The 19141-nt window shown below is 35.5% G+C and overlaps 1 protein-coding gene across 5 annotated transcripts in view; it reads right to left on the bottom strand.

The window, feature by feature from the left end:
• Positions 1-19141, bottom strand: part of ss18 (SS18 subunit of BAF chromatin remodeling complex) — a 52186-nt gene that overhangs the window by 7570 nt on the left and 25475 nt on the right. The window contains exons 4-9 of one of the 5 annotated variants that reach the window (XM_028803641.2): positions 18594-18747; positions 12195-12416; positions 5617-5775; positions 4197-4301; positions 2774-2866; positions 1918-2043 (exon numbers count right to left, since the gene is read on the bottom strand). In XM_028803641.2, the coding sequence (XP_028659474.1) occupies positions 1918-2043; positions 2774-2866; positions 4197-4301; positions 5617-5775; positions 12195-12416; positions 18594-18747 (859 nt within the window). The remainder of the gene's footprint in view (positions 1-1917; positions 2044-2773; positions 2867-4196; positions 4302-5616; positions 5776-12194; positions 12417-18593; positions 18748-19141) is intronic. The other 4 variants (XM_051929323.1, XM_051929324.1, XM_051929325.1 and 1 more) reach the window with 4 other exon arrangements.

Here is a 19141-nt window from a genome sequence, read left to right as displayed (position 1 = left end):
TCCCAGACCATATGTAAACAGTACTACATGAATCTTTAGTTACAGATTTAAGAGAATGCATTGAAGTTACCAGTTAGTATTGTGCTGATCTTTGGTAAATCGACATTTTTAAAAAATTAATTATATTTAATTGTATTTACTTTCATAATGGAATGTAACTTGTAAAGATTCCACTACCTTACACAGAATACAGCAAAATAATTACATGACACAAGTTTAGCCAATCTTGATATCAAGTGTAGCTTTTCAATGTCCTATGTATTTTGCACATTATATATTAAAGTAATAAAAATGTTACTGCACATTATACATATACAGTACTGTGTAAAAGTTTTAGGCATGTGTGAAAAAATGCTGTAAACAAAGAATGCTTTCAAAAATGGAAGTGTTAATCATTTATTTTCATCAATCAACAAAATGCAGTGAATGAACAAAAGAGAAATCTAAATTAAATCAGTATTTGGTGTGACCACACTTTGCCTTCAAAACAGCATCAATTCTTCTAGGTACACTTGCACACAGTTTTTGAAGGAACTCGGCTGGTAGGTTGTTCCAAACATCTTGGAGAACTAACCACAGATCTTCTGTGGATGTAGGCTTCCTCACATCCTTCTGTTTCTTCATGTAATCCCAGACACACTCGATGATGTTGAGATCAGGGCTCTGTGGGGGCCGTACCATCACTTCCAGGACTTCTTGTTCTTCTTTACGCTGAAGATAGTTCTTAATGACTTTGGCTGTATGTTTGGGGTCATTGTCCTGCTGCAGAATAAATTTGGGGCCAAACATACACCTCCCTGATGGGACTGCATGATGGATAAGTATCTGCCTGTATTTCTCAGCATTAAGAACACCATTAATCCTGACCAAATCTCCAACTCCATTTGCAGAAATGCAGCCCCAAACGTTCAAGGAACCTCCACCATGCTTCACTGTTGCCTGCAGACACTCATTGTACTGCTCTCCAGCCCTTCGACGAACAAACTGCCTTCTGCTACAGCCAAATATTTCAAATTTTGACTCATCAGTCCAGAGCACCTGCTGCCATTTTTCTGCACCCCAGTTCCTATGTTTTCGTGCATACTTGAGTCGCTTGGCCTTGTATCCACGTCGGAGGTATGGCTTTTTGGCTGCAACTCTTCTGTGAAGACCACTTCTGGCCAGACTTCTCCGGACAGTAGATGGGTGTACCTGGGTCCCACTGGTTTCTGCCAGTTCTGAGCTGATGGCACTGCTGGACATCTTCCGATTTCAAAGTGTAATAAGCTTGATGTGTTTCCTTGGCCGACCACTGCGTCTACGATCCTCAACGTTGCCCGTTTTTTTGTGCTTCTTCAAAAGAGCTTGAACAGCACATCTTGAAACCCCATTTTGCTTTGAAATCTTTGTCTGGGAGAGACCTTGCTGATCCAGTATAACTACCTTGTGTCTTGTTGCTGTGCTCAATCTTGCCATGACATGAAACTGTCTTCCACAACCTCACCTTGATAGCAGAGTTTGGCTGTTCCTCACCCAGTTTTAAGCCTCCTACACAGCTGTTTCTGTTTCAGTTAATGACTGTGTTTCAACCTACGTATGACATTGATGATCATTAGCACCTGTTTGGTATAATTGATTGATCATACACCTGACTATAATCCTACAAAATCCCTGACTTTGTGCAAGTGTACCTATAAGAATTGATGCTGGTTTGAAGGCAAAAGTTAGTAACACCAAATATTGATTTGATTAAGATTTTTCTTTTGTTCGCTCACTTTGCATTTTGTAAATTGATAACAATAAACAATCATCACAGCATTTTTTCACACCTGCCTAAAACTTTTGCACAGTACTGTATGTATTTGAGAATTGCACGGTAATCAGTAAAAGACAGATGCCTGGCAAGGTAAAAATAAAAACCCTCAGTGAACTACCCACCATAACCTTGTTGCTGGCCTGGGTAGCCCTGTTGCCCTGGATACTGTTGCTGTTGAGGAGGGTAACCTTGCTGCTGTGGGGGCCCTTGCTGGTAAGTCTCTTGCTGCTGTCCATACTGTGAACTACCTGGAAGGTGACAGAAAAATGTGAGTGCCACTGTTAGTGCAGTTATTTAAGCTAGAACAACTAACAAAACAAAAAAAAAAAGAAAAAAGAATGAAAATGCAATCTCTCAAGACAAAAAAAAATTGAACGAAAAAAGAAAAACTTGGCCAAACAAAACTATAGATCAAGCAAAATATACAGTTACTTCATTTTTCATTCTAAATAGCAGCAGTATTCAGCATCCCTGCCAAAACGAGCATAACAATAACCGCAACATCACATAAAAAAAAAGAAACAGCATAAGATAGCTTAAAAATATAAAGGACAAATGAATGACAGTTAACAAAGAGCACACACTAGCTACACAAATTCAGCAAGCTGTTTATTATAAAGAGCTGCATATAAAAAAGGAAAACAGTGAAAAGGGAAAAGTAGTAATTGACCTGATCTGTGTATATTTGTTAATGTTTAATGATGCCCTTTCTTTTTATTAGAAGCTTTGGGGAAGAAGGAAAAGTAGCATTTTTTGTTAGAAACTTTAACATGTTTCTGCTCTGTAAAAATCAAAACAAAAAGGTTGGTATGCATAGTTCTTAAGACAGCCAGCGACTAGCATTCTACATAGCTCTGCATGGATAGTAAACAGAACAAAAAATGTTTTGAAGTGTTTGTTTACATACATGTTTGTGAATGCATGTATATATTGTGCATACATGTTTGTGCGTGCATGTGTGTGAAGGTATATAGATACCTCCTTCGTAGTAATGTTGTGAGGAATCCTCATAAGGCCTATCATAGCCTTGATCAGGATACGATGATTGCTGATAACCGTAATCATTATGACCTACATCAATTTGACAAGAAGATAGGAAGAAATGTTAATGTCTTTTGACTATAACCGGATAAAAATTCTAAAATTTCATTTAAAAATTTGATTAAAAAGAAAAAAAAAAAATCTACATTTGTCCCATAAAAAATATTTCTCAAAAAATAAATAAAAATACAAATACAAAACTGTGACCACTTTAAATCTTGCATTAGGAAAAATACATATAAATACAAAAAAAAAAAAAACAAAACATATAGTTTGTACTTCCATTTTAGCATGCTGAACATACCATATACAAAAATACTCCTAAAAACTTACATATAACAAATCACTGCCTTTACCTGAATACATGCTGAACATTTTTTTCAGAAAGTTTAATGCAAAATTGAATGTGAGTTATGCAGAGTATGTTTCAAAACCAGTGTTGTTTATTAAATAAAATACTTAACTCTTTTCTCTGCTGGGATAGGCATCGACTCTCTTTGGTCATGACATTGATTATGTCAGTGTAAGTCAGCTATGTTATGGTAATTCCACTGGCATTTAATTAAACCAGATCAATAAAATAATACCCCCCAAAACACACTTGACTAATATGTTTTGTTTTATATATGATGTAAACTGTTTTAATGTTACTGCTTCCTTTATTTCTAGCTACTTTTTTCTTTGTAATACTCCTTGGATTCAAATGGCAACTGATTGGAATACTGAGGTCAATTTTAACTTCAATTTCTATTCTTTTTTTTCCTCATAAAACCAATTTGAGGGAATACTTTTTAGTTCCTAATTTAAATAACAATAAATCAGTTATGAAGATCTGACTAACTTTATTTCCGCAATTAAAAACAATGCATTTTTTTTAAATCATACACTGCATAAATGCAGAGGAGAGTTATTTTATTAATTAACAATATTTATAAAACAATGTGCATAAAACTATTTACTTTAAAAGGTGAATAAGCACTGTGGTATTACGTGTTTTGGCCTGTATTCAGGTAAAGGAGACAAGTATTTAAATTTTATTAGCTCAAAATTTTCAAAAATGTAAATAGGATGAAAAATAACCACAAGCTAGCAAATGTATCTGTAAATGAAACAAAAACAACCTATAGGATACATCTCTCTGGTAGAAGTAGACAGTTTTAGGCAGTTTTTTTTTAATTTTAAGCAGTTAAAAAAATCTATCAGAGTTTACAGAAGACATACATAAACATGTCAGATAATGTAGATAAAACATTACTTAAAACAGCTTTAATAAACTCTTATTCATGTAGATGATTACTATTATTTCAAGACAGCAGGGAAGTAAATCAATGAAACGGAATCTAGGAGAAAAACAGATTACCATCAGGGTAATACTGTGCATTCACACCTTCAGGAGGACCTTGTCCACCATGACTGTATTGTTCCCCATAATAATCCTCCTGACCAGCATACTGCTGAGGAGGCCCTGGAACAAAAAACAAACAAACAAACAAAACAGCACTGTAATATATTAAAATCCTAACCATAAATTTTGTTAGTAGTTTTGATGCTACTGAGCCAGTTGCAGCATGATCAATAAGTTTAAAAATGTGTTCCATTTGGTTATGATTTTTTGAGGAGAGGGAAAAAAGAGACACTACCAAGAGAATTTCAAGCATAATAAACTCTAAATATTAAATATATAGCATGCATTTTTGTGTTTATCAATTAGTTAAATCTTTCATCAGTCTGTAGAGAAAGTCTTAGAAGGGTTCACAACATTATTATTTAAATCATGACCTTTAGTTTTCCATTAGATAAAAAGGTTAAAACAGTTGGATGCACTATGAACAGTATTCTGGCACAGGGCTACAAGAGAACTAAGGGCAGCCATTTATAATATACAATACTATTAAAGTTTTTTTATATATATATCTATATTAACTTTGTTTTCTTTGTTATATTAGTATTGTTCTTTTATATGTAGGATGGATTTGTTTTCCCTTTTAAACCAAACAGCAATGCAGTTCTGGGGCAATTAAGACATGGACCAAAGAATAGTCCTGTAGAGTGCCTGAAGAAAGATTTACCTGGAATTTAGGCTTGTTTGTTTGTTTATGATTGGTAAACTAAAGAACAGCAAGGTGAAAACAGCAGTTCATAAATAAAATGAGATTAAAAGTAAGAACTAGATTGTCAGAGGATGGCTAAAAATAAGAAATCTAAGCAACTAGTATTTTGTTTTTGCCTTCTATTTTAATATTGCCTAACTGGAGTCCATAGTTACACTACGTTATCTTCCTCAAAGCATATTTTAATTAAATTCCTAAGGTGCATATTCAAAAAAAGACAAACTAAAATATCACCAAATGAGAAAATTATTAATGTGATTTTCATATAAAAAGTGTCTAGCTGTAAGCACCACCAACCCTAAGGTTTCATCTTAATTCTCTGATAGCTTGTTTATCCCAGATGGGTGACAAAAACAAAAAAACAACCAGAAAAAAAACTTCTAACTGTAAAATAATGCATTTAGGGATAAAATATATTTTCATAGCGGTGCACTTTCATTACTGGCATAAAAAGTGCCAGATAATTTCAGTGTAGGACTATGATCATTAATTTAAAGTGCAGAGAAAAATAGGCACGACTTATCTCTTAAAGTCCAATCGTACCAATATTGACCAATCTTTCATATGCAGATTTCACATTTTAATAATAAAATCAAATCCATTGAAAAATAGTATAGTCACCTTGCTATATTTAAACTAAAATGAACTGACACTTTGATTAGCTCATACCTTGCTGTGGTGGCCTATATGGAGGCATTGGTCTTTGGCCCATTACATGGTTGCCTTGGCCCATCATTCCCATGGGATTCTGTTGTGCCTGATAATGCTGTCCTCCCCCTTGTGGTATATTATATTGTTGTGATGGTGGCTGCTGGTGCATCATGGATCCTAAATGCAAGATAAGCCCCAATAGGTCAGCTATTTAAACACAGTATCCTTAAACAAGGCTGGGAACCTTATTTATTACATTTGTAGTAAATGCATTAAAATATTTCCCAACCATTAATTTATTTACTGACTCTCCTATGCATTAAAATACTTCCCATCAATTTATTTAATGAATCTCCTTGTGCCCTTATTGTTGCCAATATCAACATGCAATCCTAGCAGAGTCAGCTGTAAACCAATTGTCAACACTCACTTGTGTAGGGGCATATCAGTTTACCTTCATAATTGATATAGTTAAGTGGCATCATTAAATTTAAAATTAAAGTAATCAAGCCCATAAAGTCCCACCAACTCACCTCCTTGATAAATATGTAAACAGGTTAATGCAATATTATCCACATCAAAAAGTCATTTAATTTCTACCAATTACAAGAAATAAAGTGGAAACTTGCAAATAAGACAAATGTGCTTACTACTCAGTATAAACATTTGCAAAGCTGGGAACAACTAATAAAAGTTTTGCTCTTAGATCAGTCTTAGATCACTGAGCAGTCTTTGGTAACACTGTATTCTCATGTCTCACTAACACAGGCATAGAGACACACAACTCTTTAGGTGGTTTGTGGTAAAGAATATTTAGGAGTCTATGGCAGTGTGCATGTTTTTTTTTATTTTTTTAAACAGTGGCTCAGGCTTGGGGCAAGAGAGATTAGGTGCATGTGGAAGTGTGGCAGCCCAGGTGCTGATGGGGAAAATGGCTGATCATACATTCACGTGTAGAGCAGTCAGCCCAGCAGGTTTCCTCATTATCACTCCAGATAACATAATTAAGGTGCCTGCTCCTATTCACGTAAGAGAGGTCTCCGAATAGGAAGCTTGAGAGATGAGGAAAGAAAGAAAGAAAGAGAAAGATGAGGAAAGAGTACAAAAGTTAAAGCGAAAAGGAAGGAAAGAAAACAGGCAGGATTGTTCATGGCAGAGCCAATGCTGTAGTTAGGAGGTAAGTGGTCATAAAACAGCCCTGAGTGGATTGACCAGTTTGCAGTCATGAAGCAGTGTCACTCCCATTTAATGCAGAAAGATGATGGTGGGAAAAAACGGCAGGCTTGCGGAGTTCTCTGCTGATTGCCTTGGGAAGGCGGCTGGAACACAAACCAGACTGAAGAGTGACTGTGCTTGCCAATGGATGTCCCCTCTTGATGAGACCTTAAAAGGATGGGCAGAGGAGACAACAGTCTGAATGGGTGCACCATGGTTCATGATGGTTTTTACAGACAGGTACAGGCTGTGTGTGTTTTTAACCTTAAATTTTAATCTATTTATTTGATAAGTTATTTATGGATTTTTTTTAACCTCCACGGAACTATTTTTTTTTTTAGGATGAATTTATTAATTCGAAGATTCTGCACCGAATCTGAACACTGCTTTGCTGTGAACAAGAGCCACTTTGCACATTTGTACGTACCTCTTGCTGTATTCTTCCATGTGAAGCTGAAAACCATGAGGACTGATTTTGAACATTTGTGTTAGGCAGAAGGCCCAGTGGGGGCTGGGCAGTCTTTTGGCCTTGGAACCCCTGCAGATTTTTTTTTCCCCAGCCTAACTGGAGTTTTTTTTTTTTGTTTCTGTCTTCCTGGCCATTCAACCTTGCATTATTCTTTACTACATACTGTATAATATTATTGCCTAATCTTGTTTATATTTTATATTAACTTCTTCTTTATTTCATTTTATAAAGCACTTTGAGCTACACTGTTTGTATGAAAATGTGGTATATAAATAAATGTTGTTGTTGTACTGTGCCCTCATCCAGTCCATCCTCAGTTGTGACTATCGAAGTCCCGGGTTCAAGAAAGCAATACTAGCTACGAGCAACTAGGCATCACAAGGTTGCATTAAAGGATATCAATGTTGTCAAGGCTTGCTTGAATAATAGTAGCTCTGCAAACATCAAATGTGTCCAGAAGGAATCTATAAGTGTAGGCTTTCTTTTAAACTGAGCTCTTAGCCTCCCATGAGATGCCAACTCCAATGTTTACTCTTATTCTTAAAACATTTTGGGGAGTGGAGAAACAAATTTAAAATGTATTGAAAATTTAGTGCAGAAATGGGTGACAGTTAAGGAGGATGATATATGAAACTGCTGGTCAAGTCCCTAATGGTGTGTTGTTAACTTCATTTTTAATCAATCACTCACTCCAACCTCATTTATTCTAGAGATTCACATAACAAAAGACTGAAAGTGATTCTTAGGTATTCAACTTGACCAGAACACCAGTTTTTCGACTTAAATGCAGTTAATCTGGGTATGAAATGAAAGCCTGCTAGATATTCTACTTTATGAAGAAACAAATACAAGTTAAACAGTACTTGTTCAAATAGCCTTTCCATCATGACAATTATTTATGTAAGCTGAGCTGTAATAAAAATAGCCATCAAACTAGTTTCACTCATTCAATGTTATCTAGTGTTTAATGAATATGTAAGTAAGGCAGTTACAGGTTTACTGAGCTATTATATTCTAGCCATGAATGTGGTTGTGAAAGGAAGCCTTACCTGCGAACTTTGCTTTTTCAGATATAACAATGACTCTGGGTTAAGATGAGTGTTAACCTGTAAAGACCTCCTTATAAGCAATTAGAATCAGATGTAGTTGCATTTTATTGTTCAGCTGGGATATAGGATGGGCAAAGTTAGAAAAATGGTGTATCTTGAAGTATATCACTGAAGTCCATCTGCTGGAACCTACTACTATCTACTGTAGCTGGCTCCTCCATACTACTTGCAAAAGGAGATTTTAAGTTTTTTTAAAATGCACTTTCTGGTTTATAACATTGAAGGTGGTGTTTAAAGTCGACTGCTTGAAGGTGAAAAGATTTTCCAGGGACAACCTCTTCAAAATTATTCAAGAAACAACAGAAACACACAGATATTGGACTTACCTAACTGGTGTATATCCTGTAGCTGCTGTTCATTTACCAGCTACTCTTTTAGGTATATTTGGCATTATAGTTTGTGATGAACCATCTACTGGAATGATTTTTGTAATGCATGTAGTACTAAGCTTACTGGAGCCCATTAAACATTCTGGTAAACTGCTATCATTAGGGTAGCAAAATATCAGGAGAAATAAATTGTGTAAATAAATTCCATTAACAGCTATAAAGAGGGCAAAGATGGCCTTCCTGGACCCAGGTTTGAGATCCCCATGATCATGCCATCAGCTACTTTCATCTGTGTTAACAGTCAGTGGGCTCCAATGGGATTCACACTTCCTCTATCGGCCCTTTTTATTTCATATAAGTTATTTCTATATAAAAATTTTCTTTATTAGGTTATAGTGTTGATTGTACACACCATCTGTTAAAAAGAAAAATTCAAAGCATTTTATCAGTACATGTAACAAACATTTTGGAATGGGAGTGTCAGTAAGGATGCCCTTGAGTTTGCATCATGTAAGCAACATTGTAAGTATTGCAGACTAGAGTTATAGTCTGTTGAATTCATTTCAATCAATTTAAACTTTTTCACTTAGATTGAAATGCTAGACCAATAATCCATAATTTATCATCATTACCATACAAGGCCTCAGCACAGCATAACTGGCCATAGCTTGGCTGAAGAGTGTACATGAAATGTTTAGGTCTGTAATTGTCCTTCCAAAAAAGGATATGTAGATACTATACCAGTTTGCAATGCTTTGGACAGACCATTCTGACCTGAACACAACTGACTAGACCATTTAAAAATAAACAAAAAGGATAATCATAAGAAATTAACAGCATCAATAGCTATTAAGAAAAATAAATGCATGAACCAGTTAGATGAGAATAACAAAAACAATAGCAATTCAAAATAAACAACTCTGTACGACCTTAATGGTTGGAGGTATAAAAGATACAACCTTAGGATATGCATGGAAATGTTCAAGATTACATGGGAGGGTTTGAAGATTGTGTGAAACCTGTTGCATCATGTCTGGGACAAGAGCATGCCATAAGTTTCCTTCAGGTACCGATATAGGAATTAAAACCAATCTCAGTAAAACTGTCTGCTCAGTATCCTTTATGTTCAAATCCTCTCCTATTTCTATTGTGAGGTGGACACCAAAGGGATTAATAGATATCTGTTTCATTGCCAATTAGAAAAGTAATTCCTACACAAATCCATCTCCATATGTGCTACAAACAACACACTGGGATGCTTTCGCAAAGCAGCAGAAATTCACCGGTCCAAACTATCTGGCAACCGCCAAGTACAATGGTGTGAAAATGTTTTTGGCACTTATTGTTTCCCTGTATTACTGCAAACTTTTGACACTTGGATTTTGGTTGCAGTCCTGAAAACATTCAACATTAGATAAGTCACCTCTGTGAGAAGGTAACACTTTTTTTTTTTTTTTTAACTTACATTTATTCATCCCTTAAACAAAAATATCTAATACCAACTAGCACTATGCAAAACGTGATTTTTCCTTAGTTAAATCAGCAACATTAAAAAGGAAAATTATAGTAAGCTGAATGAACAGAGTCAGGCTTGATTACAGCCAGCGCCACTCAATACAAAGCTCACTTGTTTTCACACTTAGCACCACAGTCAAGTTGCCAGCACAAAGATCCAAGAAGCACAAAAATGTCCAATCAAAAAAATCCCGAATAGCTCAGAGTTGCTGATTAAAGTTAAAAAATATAAATATATATATATATATATATATATATATATATATATATATATATATGTTTTGTAAAGGCTATAAAGCTACTTCTTCAGCTTTGTGATTAAAAAAACAAAAGGCTTGACATCCAAAGAATGGCATGCTTCTTTTGTTTCAGCAAAGGTCTATGTTCATTCAAGAACAATGAGGAACACACTTGGCAAAAGCAGGCTTTATTGGAGAGCTGCAAGGTGGAAACAACTGCTAACCAAGATGAACAATAATAATCATCCCTCACTTGTCAAGAATTACCTAAATGATACCTTAGCCTTTTGGAAGAATATTCTATAGACAGATGAGATAAATGTGGAGATTTTAGATGATATAGGTCACATTATGTCCAGCATAAAGCTATCACAGTATTCCACAGTAATACTATCATAACAGTTAAACAATGTGGTTTAAGTGTAAAAGTGTAGGGATACTTCCAAGACCTGAATGCATTATTAACTCTCTTTAATATCATAAAATTCTTATGGAGAATGTCTGGTCAACCATTTGTAAGCTAGGAAGCAAGCTGCTTACTGAAAAAAAACAAATGCTAATGCACATTAGAATGATTGATAAAAAGCAAACAAACTTCAGACCTTAACCAAATAAATAAAGATGATATAGCAGAAACACCACAAAGTAGTCCATGCTTGAAAACCTAGCAATATTGTGAATTTCCCCTTGGGATTAATAAAGTATCTATCAAATTATCTCTGCACATAATTGGGATAACATTCCTCTATAGCAATGTGAAGGACTGATAATCACTGGCTACAATCATCATGCAACCGATTATTATTAAATGTAAGTGATCGATTACTTCTTCCTCAGTGGGAGTTGGTGTTAAACAACACAGTTGACTAATTAAATGATGCAAGTTAAAATATTCTCTGTTCACTCAGGTGCCCATCGTCTACTATTCGATTCTGGTTGAAGATCTGAAAACATTCAACTCTCAGGAAGGGACCAAACTCTTTTTCATAGAACTGTATGAAAAGACACAGGGAGAACATGCAAACTCCACGCAGGGAGGACCCAGGAAGCGAACCCAGGTCTCCTTACTGAGAGGCAGTAGCGCTACCACTGCGCCACTGTGTCGCCCGTTTTCCTGCTTTATACCTATATCATATTGGTTTTGACCGTGCACTTCATACCTTCTTATGCATGAGAGAGCCTGGACAGATAAACAAGCTGTGCCAGAGACTAACTCCAATACACATTTTTATGTTATTCTTAAACAAACATGTATAAAAACACTTTTCAGTAATGTAAACAGTTTGCATCATGCTTTTAATTAATATTAATACAAATTATTACATAAGGTATAATGTATTTGAATGTGTCTCTTTAATATATAACAGTTGTTAATCAAAGGGGGTCAACTATTATAAAGTGAAAAAAAAACATTTTCTCTGGTTAGAATGGTAGTAAGGGGTAAAAAGTCAGCAGTTTTGAAAATCTAAGCAATTCATAGAACACTTCACTAAAAAAAAAAAATCATACCACGTAAAGAAGTAATAGCTTAAAAGCAAAACGAATCCTGTATGAAACATAAGATATGATAGAACTAAGAAAAAAGGTTAACTTTGGACAGACAATCTAGAAAAATCATACAGACAAATACAGAGAAGCTGTGGGACTCTTGTATGGAAGATATAGATTTGAACAGTAACAAAACATATTTTTAAGTTGCATTTACGAATCTTGCTCATACCTTGATTTGACTGCATGTTCATGTTTGGTCTTGGGCCATAGCTGGCCAATGGCTGTCCTTGACTAATATTCATCTGGCTCTGCACAGGCATGCTCTGTGAAGACGGAACTGAATGACTGTAACCTCCCATAGAGCCATGACTGCTTGGTGGAATATTCATGGAGCTGTTTGGCATATTTGGTTGGTTTGGCCCTGGTCCTTGCATGGGCAGATGATTGGGTCCTTAATTAACAAACATACGGTTTAATAAAACAGCAATATATTTATACATACACATATTTATGTACACAAACATCAATACATAAACATGGTATGAGTACATGCTATATTTTTTATACTTATACACACATGTGAACACACACTAAATTATATTTATATGAATAGAACTAGAATGCAAATACTCCTAAAGACATTTTTTGTATAAAATATAGATACATAATGAAATACATATATTTTACTACTGATTAACATCCTCTTAAAGAAAAACTAATGATGATTTTATGTAATGAAGATCTATGTACACATCAGTTGTTTGCACAATTTAGAAAAAAAAAAGCCAAAGCCTACACAATGATGACAAAAAGACTCCTGGTAACTCCATGGAAAGGTGATTAAAAAGCACAAGTCATGGGATGGAGACAAGAAAATATCAAAGTCACTGAATATCATTTGGAGTCCCATTAAATCAATCATTAAAAAATTGGGAGTGGTCTCCCCTGGACTTTCTCATATACTCAGATATGGGGATGGATATTTGAGGAGTATACCACAAGATAATGATTATATTTTTAAATAATGTACATTAAAGAATCATCAACAACAAATCAAATAAAATTAATGATATATTGAACAATTATTATAAAAGTAAAGTTGAATACATTGGACTCTGCAGCTGCATGAATAAAAAAAAAAAGTATGTGTTCAGTAAAAGTACTACCTCCGGTTAGCAGAAATAGCCCAAAAGTTCACAGAAATCTATGTTTTGTACTTAATACTTGTATGAAAAAATCTGGTTGACCTAAGTGAAAGCATACTCAAGTCATCATGTTTACATACACACACACATGATTTCAAAAATGGAATTAATCGGACTCGGGAAGGTCTAAAATATCGAGATTCATCAAAATCTCAAAATGGAATTTTTGGGAGGATTCTAATACTTTCATTACACTTCGTATACGAGAAAGTCGGGGAGGTCTAAAATTCATCTCAACATTGAATTTCTGGATGATTACAATACTTTCCCTCTATTTCTTATATGACAAAGTAAAAATGGAAAAAGTATGGCATAGCTGCCTAAAGTTACACATCTACAAAAACTGAGTGACTATGCCAGAAGATGATTAGTGAGGGAGGAGGCCACCAAAATGCATATGAGAAATTTGAAGGAATTACAAGCTACATTGCCTCAGACTGGATAGACTGCATATAACAGCTGTTGCCTGGTTGCTTTACCAATCACAGCTTTATGGGAGTTTGGGTCCAAAAAATAAATAAATAAATAAATAAATGGTTTTATGGTCAGATGATACCAAAATTGACCTATCAGACTAAATGCTGCACAGGATCTCTTACTCAGCATTACAGAAAAGGAGTGTAGTACTAGGGTGTTATACCGTGTTAGCCATTATGAATGTAGAGAAAAGCCAAGTAAAATGACACCTTTTATTGGCTAACTAAAAAGATTACAATATGCAAGCTTTCGAGGCAACTCAGGCCCCTTCTTCAGGCAAGATGTAATCAGAAAAGGAGTAGAAAGCAGCCATGCACAGAATTGACTCTAGCTTCAATTGAAATTCACTTAAAATTGTCCAAAATGTTTCCATGGCAAAATCCAACCTGCGAACGTTGCAATCAAGCTCCAGCTTCACTAGGCCATGTTTTGGCCGTGTACCAAATTAACAACATTATGGACTAAAATGTTTAAATGCCTATCAGACAGCCTTGATGTCACAATCAATCCTAATCCATTAGCAGCTGTGTTTGGTGTACTCCCAGAAGGACTTAAATTAGAGAAGGACAAAACAAACTGTAATTGCCTTTATGTCACTATTAGCAAGTAGACTTATCTTGCTCAACTGTAAGAATCCAAACCCACCTCTGATAAGTCAGTGGATAACTGATGTTATGTACTATTTGAAATTGGAAAAAAACTAATTCTCTCTTAGAGGATCAGTTCAAAACTTTAAAACCTGGCAGGATCAATACTATTTTAGAATAAGCACTTATATTGGGGAGAAAGACTCCTTTCCCTCTATACTACTCTCAATTTTTACTCTGGTTGTTGGCCTTTCTCCGAGATGGTGGCACTGACCATAAAGCAGGGACAGAGCTGGAGATGGCAGAGCTAAAGATGCTAATAATTGCACTGGGTGTGACGAGGATGGATAGGATTAGAAGTGAGTACATTAGAGGGTTAGCTCAAGTTGGACGGCTGGGAGACAAAGTCAGAGAGGTGAGATTGCATTGGTTTGGACATGTAAAGAGAAGAGATGCTGAGTATATTGGGAGAAGGATGTTAAGGATAGAACTGCCAGGAAAAAGGAAAAGAGGAAGGCCTAAGAGGAGATTTATGGATGTGGTGAGAGAGGACATGCAGGTGCCGGGTGTCACAGAACAAGATGTAGAGGACAGAAAGATATGGAACAAGATGATCAGCTGTGGCAACCCGTAACAGGAGCAGCCGAAAGAAGAAGAAAAAGAAGTTGGCCTCTCTCTCTCTCTCTCTCTCTCTCTCTCTCTCTCTCATGGGTGGGGGGATTGAATTGAATTTAGTTTTGTTAAGTTTGACTTGATATTATGGAATGTTACATGCTTTAAATAAATTCAATAAAAGTTAAAAATAAATAAATAAATGCTGCACATCAAAAACAGCATACTATAATGTATGGTGGTGGCAGCATCATGCTGGGAGGAAGCTTCCCTACAGAAGACCCTGAAAGCCTTGCAAGAGTACAGGGTAAAATTAATACTGATGCAGTGTGAAAGAAACCTGCTCTTTAGTAGAAGATTAATTTTCAATGACCCTAAGCAAAAAGCCAAATCTACACTGGAATAGCTTAAAAATAATGCTAACATTCAGGATTGGTCAAATCAGAGTCCATATCTTAATCCAACTGAGAATTTGTAGCTTAACTGGGCTTAATAAATGCCATTCACTCAAAATCCACAGGCAACCTGACAAAGCTTGAACAAATTTGCTAGGATAAATGGGGAAATATCTATAGTGTCCAGGCACGCAAAGTTGATAAGGAGACCTGTCCACACAGACTCAGGATTGTAATGGCTACGAAAGGTGCACCTACTAAATACTGGCTTCATTTTGTGTTTTATATTTGTAATTAATTTGGACCTGTTTGTATAGATTCATTTTCCCTTTCTCATTAAAAGAATCTTATTCAGTTGATCAGTGTGAAAAAGCAAAATTATATCCACTGTGGTTCAATTATGTACAATAATAGAATATGAAAATTTCCAAGGAGGTGACAACTTTTATTAGGCACTGTACATACATACATACATACATACATACATACATACATACATACATACATATACACAAACATATATACATACATAATGTACAGTATATTCTACAAGCAACTTAATTCTGGGTCAAAGTAGACTACAATCTACATGTAGAATGTATGGAATTTTTAGTAATATGTAATATTTTCCAACCTATTACAGTGGAACCTCTAGATACGAGTTTAATTCGTTCCAGAACTGAGCTTGTATAGCGAATTTCTCCTATCTAGAACAAACTTCCCCATTGAAAATAATGGAAATCCAGTTAATCTGTTCTGCACCCCAAATATATTAACATAAAAATCAATTTTCCTAACAAATAACACTGATAAATTATATATACTGTAGTCTACCTTTAATAAATAACACTGGTAAATAATATAACTGATTATTAAAAGAATCAAAACAGGTGTCCAAAGTGCAGTAGAGCATTCAATAAATCTTTAAATAAATAATCCTTAAAACAGTTGTGAAGTGGAGGTTTAAAATACACAAGAGCACGCGCGCTTGCCTTCTCTCTCTCTCTCTCTCTCTTTTCTTTTACTTTTTCTCCCCCTTAACCAGCTCGCGCTTCTCTATATATGCGGGGAGGACATGGCAGCTGCAGCCCATCAGCCACAGGAACAATCATGGATGTGGGCAGTTTCCCACCTGTGCACTTAAGTGAGAAACGCAGACACCACAGATCGCGGCTCGCAACTGCTACCACGCCCCCTTGCTAAGCCGCGAGCTATACCCACAGCCTGGCTCGTGGCTCGTTACGCGAACCAATGCTCGTATTTAGAGCTGAATTTTTTGTTCATACTTTCCTCGTATTTTGAATTTCTCGTATACAGAGGTGCTCGTATCTCGAGGTTCCACTGTATATCTATATACTTAAATGATGCTGTAGTAATGAATTATTAAAGCATAAGAAAACCAACTGAATGCAACTCATTGGTTAACTAAATGTTGTTTTAAGCCTATAGGCAAGTGAGGCTTTTGCCTCATCGTAGAAGAACCACCAAAGCAGTTACTAAGGTTAAAATGCAGTAACTGAGTGATGAACCACCCCTTAAAAAGTTAGGACAAACTAGTGAATAAGCCCAAGCACCCCCATTGTGAAGTGGTGATAGGATCAATGGGAAAACCTGCAGGACACCCCTATTAATGAAGCAATGTTAAGAATAATGGAAAAATTAACATGTATACAAAATTACTGGTGACAGTAGTCGATTGGTTAAGATGACAGACTTCTGCATATTAAAAGGCAGATGACATGATATATTAGATAAGATAAAGATAATAAAAAAGTATAAAAGGGAATGAATTGTTTAATTAATTGCTCACTCCATGGACTGAGGCATTTGAGCACATCTATGTGCAAATAAAGAATTTCTCTGCATTCTTATCTGACTCCATGACCAACTTCTTTGAAAAACGGAGGAAACTTTTTTTCCACAACAAATGCAAAGTGGAAAATAACCTTAAAGTGTTTGCCATTTTATTTAATCATCTCAAATTACAATGTATACACATCATCAAAAAAGTATTTTATCTGCTGGTTCAGTTGGACCAGGACCGATTTTTACTTCGCACTAGGGCATATGTCAGCTGTTCATACTTACACAATAAACAACATCCAAGTGATAGGGAAACACATCTGAATTTCAGCAGAGGATGTGTTAACAAAGGGAGGCCATAAAGACTTGGTTCAGGCCCCGACTGTAAATTATTTTTGGACCATTTACAAATATATAACAAGTCAAGTTCCAGTCAAGAGGTTGTTATGGGACTAAGTTACAACAGAGCTCTTTTAAATATTTAATATATGCTACTATGCTAATAATATCCACCAAAACAAAACTAAGGTGATCTTGCAATGAAGTATGAAGTTTTCCCATTTCAAAAGCCACTAGAAATCTAGAAGCGAAAATGGTAACATTTGGCACAGAAGAAGCACTCACCATAACACATTTAATATCTGTGTTTAATATAAAAAATCATTAATATTTTACCAAAGTGCTACGATAATACCTGCACCTTCACAGCTTTTAAAGCTTTAATTAGAAGGATGTTGTGTTTGGCTAAATCACACACTGTATATTGTTTTAGCAATTAGCAACACTAAAATAAGAAATGTACATGGCAAATTTAATATTAACGAGTACGAGGTTTACCTGTCATCCATTCACCTGAACCTACTTAACCATTTCAAGGCTGTAAGTAGCTGGAGCCTATCCGAGCAGCACTTGGCAAAAGCCAGGTACCAACCATAAAACAGCATTCACTCCATCACAAGGAACCTTTATGTACACAATGAGTCAATTAAGAGTTCCCCAATCAATCTAACCAGAATGTACTTGGCATGTGTGAAGAAAAACAAACAGACATGGGGTGAATGTGCAACTTCATACAAACAATGACCAGGTTAGGTTTTGAACCCATGCTCCTACAGTTGTGGAGCAACAGCACTTACTACAAGGCTACCTTGAAATTCATTTAATTATCTTAAACTTCTTGCAAGTCTATGAATGATGATTCAAATGTGTATTGCATATTAAAGTAGTAAGGGAATGCTACTGAATATCAATTCTCTGTATCACGGACTGAATCTTAGCAATAACACTACAAATGTCCAAGACAATGCAGGAACAATACATTTAGTCAACTCTAATAAAGCCATAATGTCTCTGCTAAATCAAAACTCTGCACTAGTCTTACTACTATGTTGTAGTTTCACGGCACAGTGATGCTGCTGAAATCAGCAAATCTTCCTTTAAGACCAACCCTGAGTTTTAAAATATGTCTGATTTGCACAACTCTTCATACTATTCAGTTGCCAAGCAACCTAGAAAGCACTTGGCAAATAAAATTAACACACCAACATACCAGGCATCTGTCCATTCATCTGGTTTTGCATATGTGAGGCAGGTGGTCCACTACCAACCATTCCTTCTGAGGATATATTGTGACCATGGGGAGGTGGAGGTGCAGCACTTTGATTCATTCCTCCTGGACCCATAGATATGTTCTGAGATGGTGGCTGAATAATGAATTTTAGAGAGAAATTTAATTATCATGAATTTACCTTCCTTGCTTTTCACACACACTGTCACACGCATGATAATTCAATAGTTCATAATTAATGTGAAAGCACATGCTTGGACTGAAAGAAAAAATGAAAAAGAAAAAAAAAGGCATGACCATCAAATTTACTCTACACAGAACATAACTCATGTAAGACTGGCATTGGGACTTGAGTAGATTTAGCATGGCAAAATAACTGTTCCCTTCAAACAAACTTATTTCTCTGTATATTGGCTTTGCCAAAATGGTAAAATAAACTAACTGAAACAACTTACCTAAGCTTTGGAAAAAAGTCTTTTAAAAAATAAATAAATAAATAAATTAAATAAATAAAAAAAAAAAAAAGGAAA

This window comes from Erpetoichthys calabaricus, chromosome 6, assembly GCF_900747795.2.
Source record: "Erpetoichthys calabaricus chromosome 6, fErpCal1.3, whole genome shotgun sequence".
Classification (NCBI taxonomy): domain Eukaryota; kingdom Metazoa; phylum Chordata; class Cladistia; order Polypteriformes; family Polypteridae; genus Erpetoichthys; species Erpetoichthys calabaricus.
Note: the sequence above shows the minus strand (reverse complement) of the source record. Positions and strands in the feature narration are given on the sequence as shown.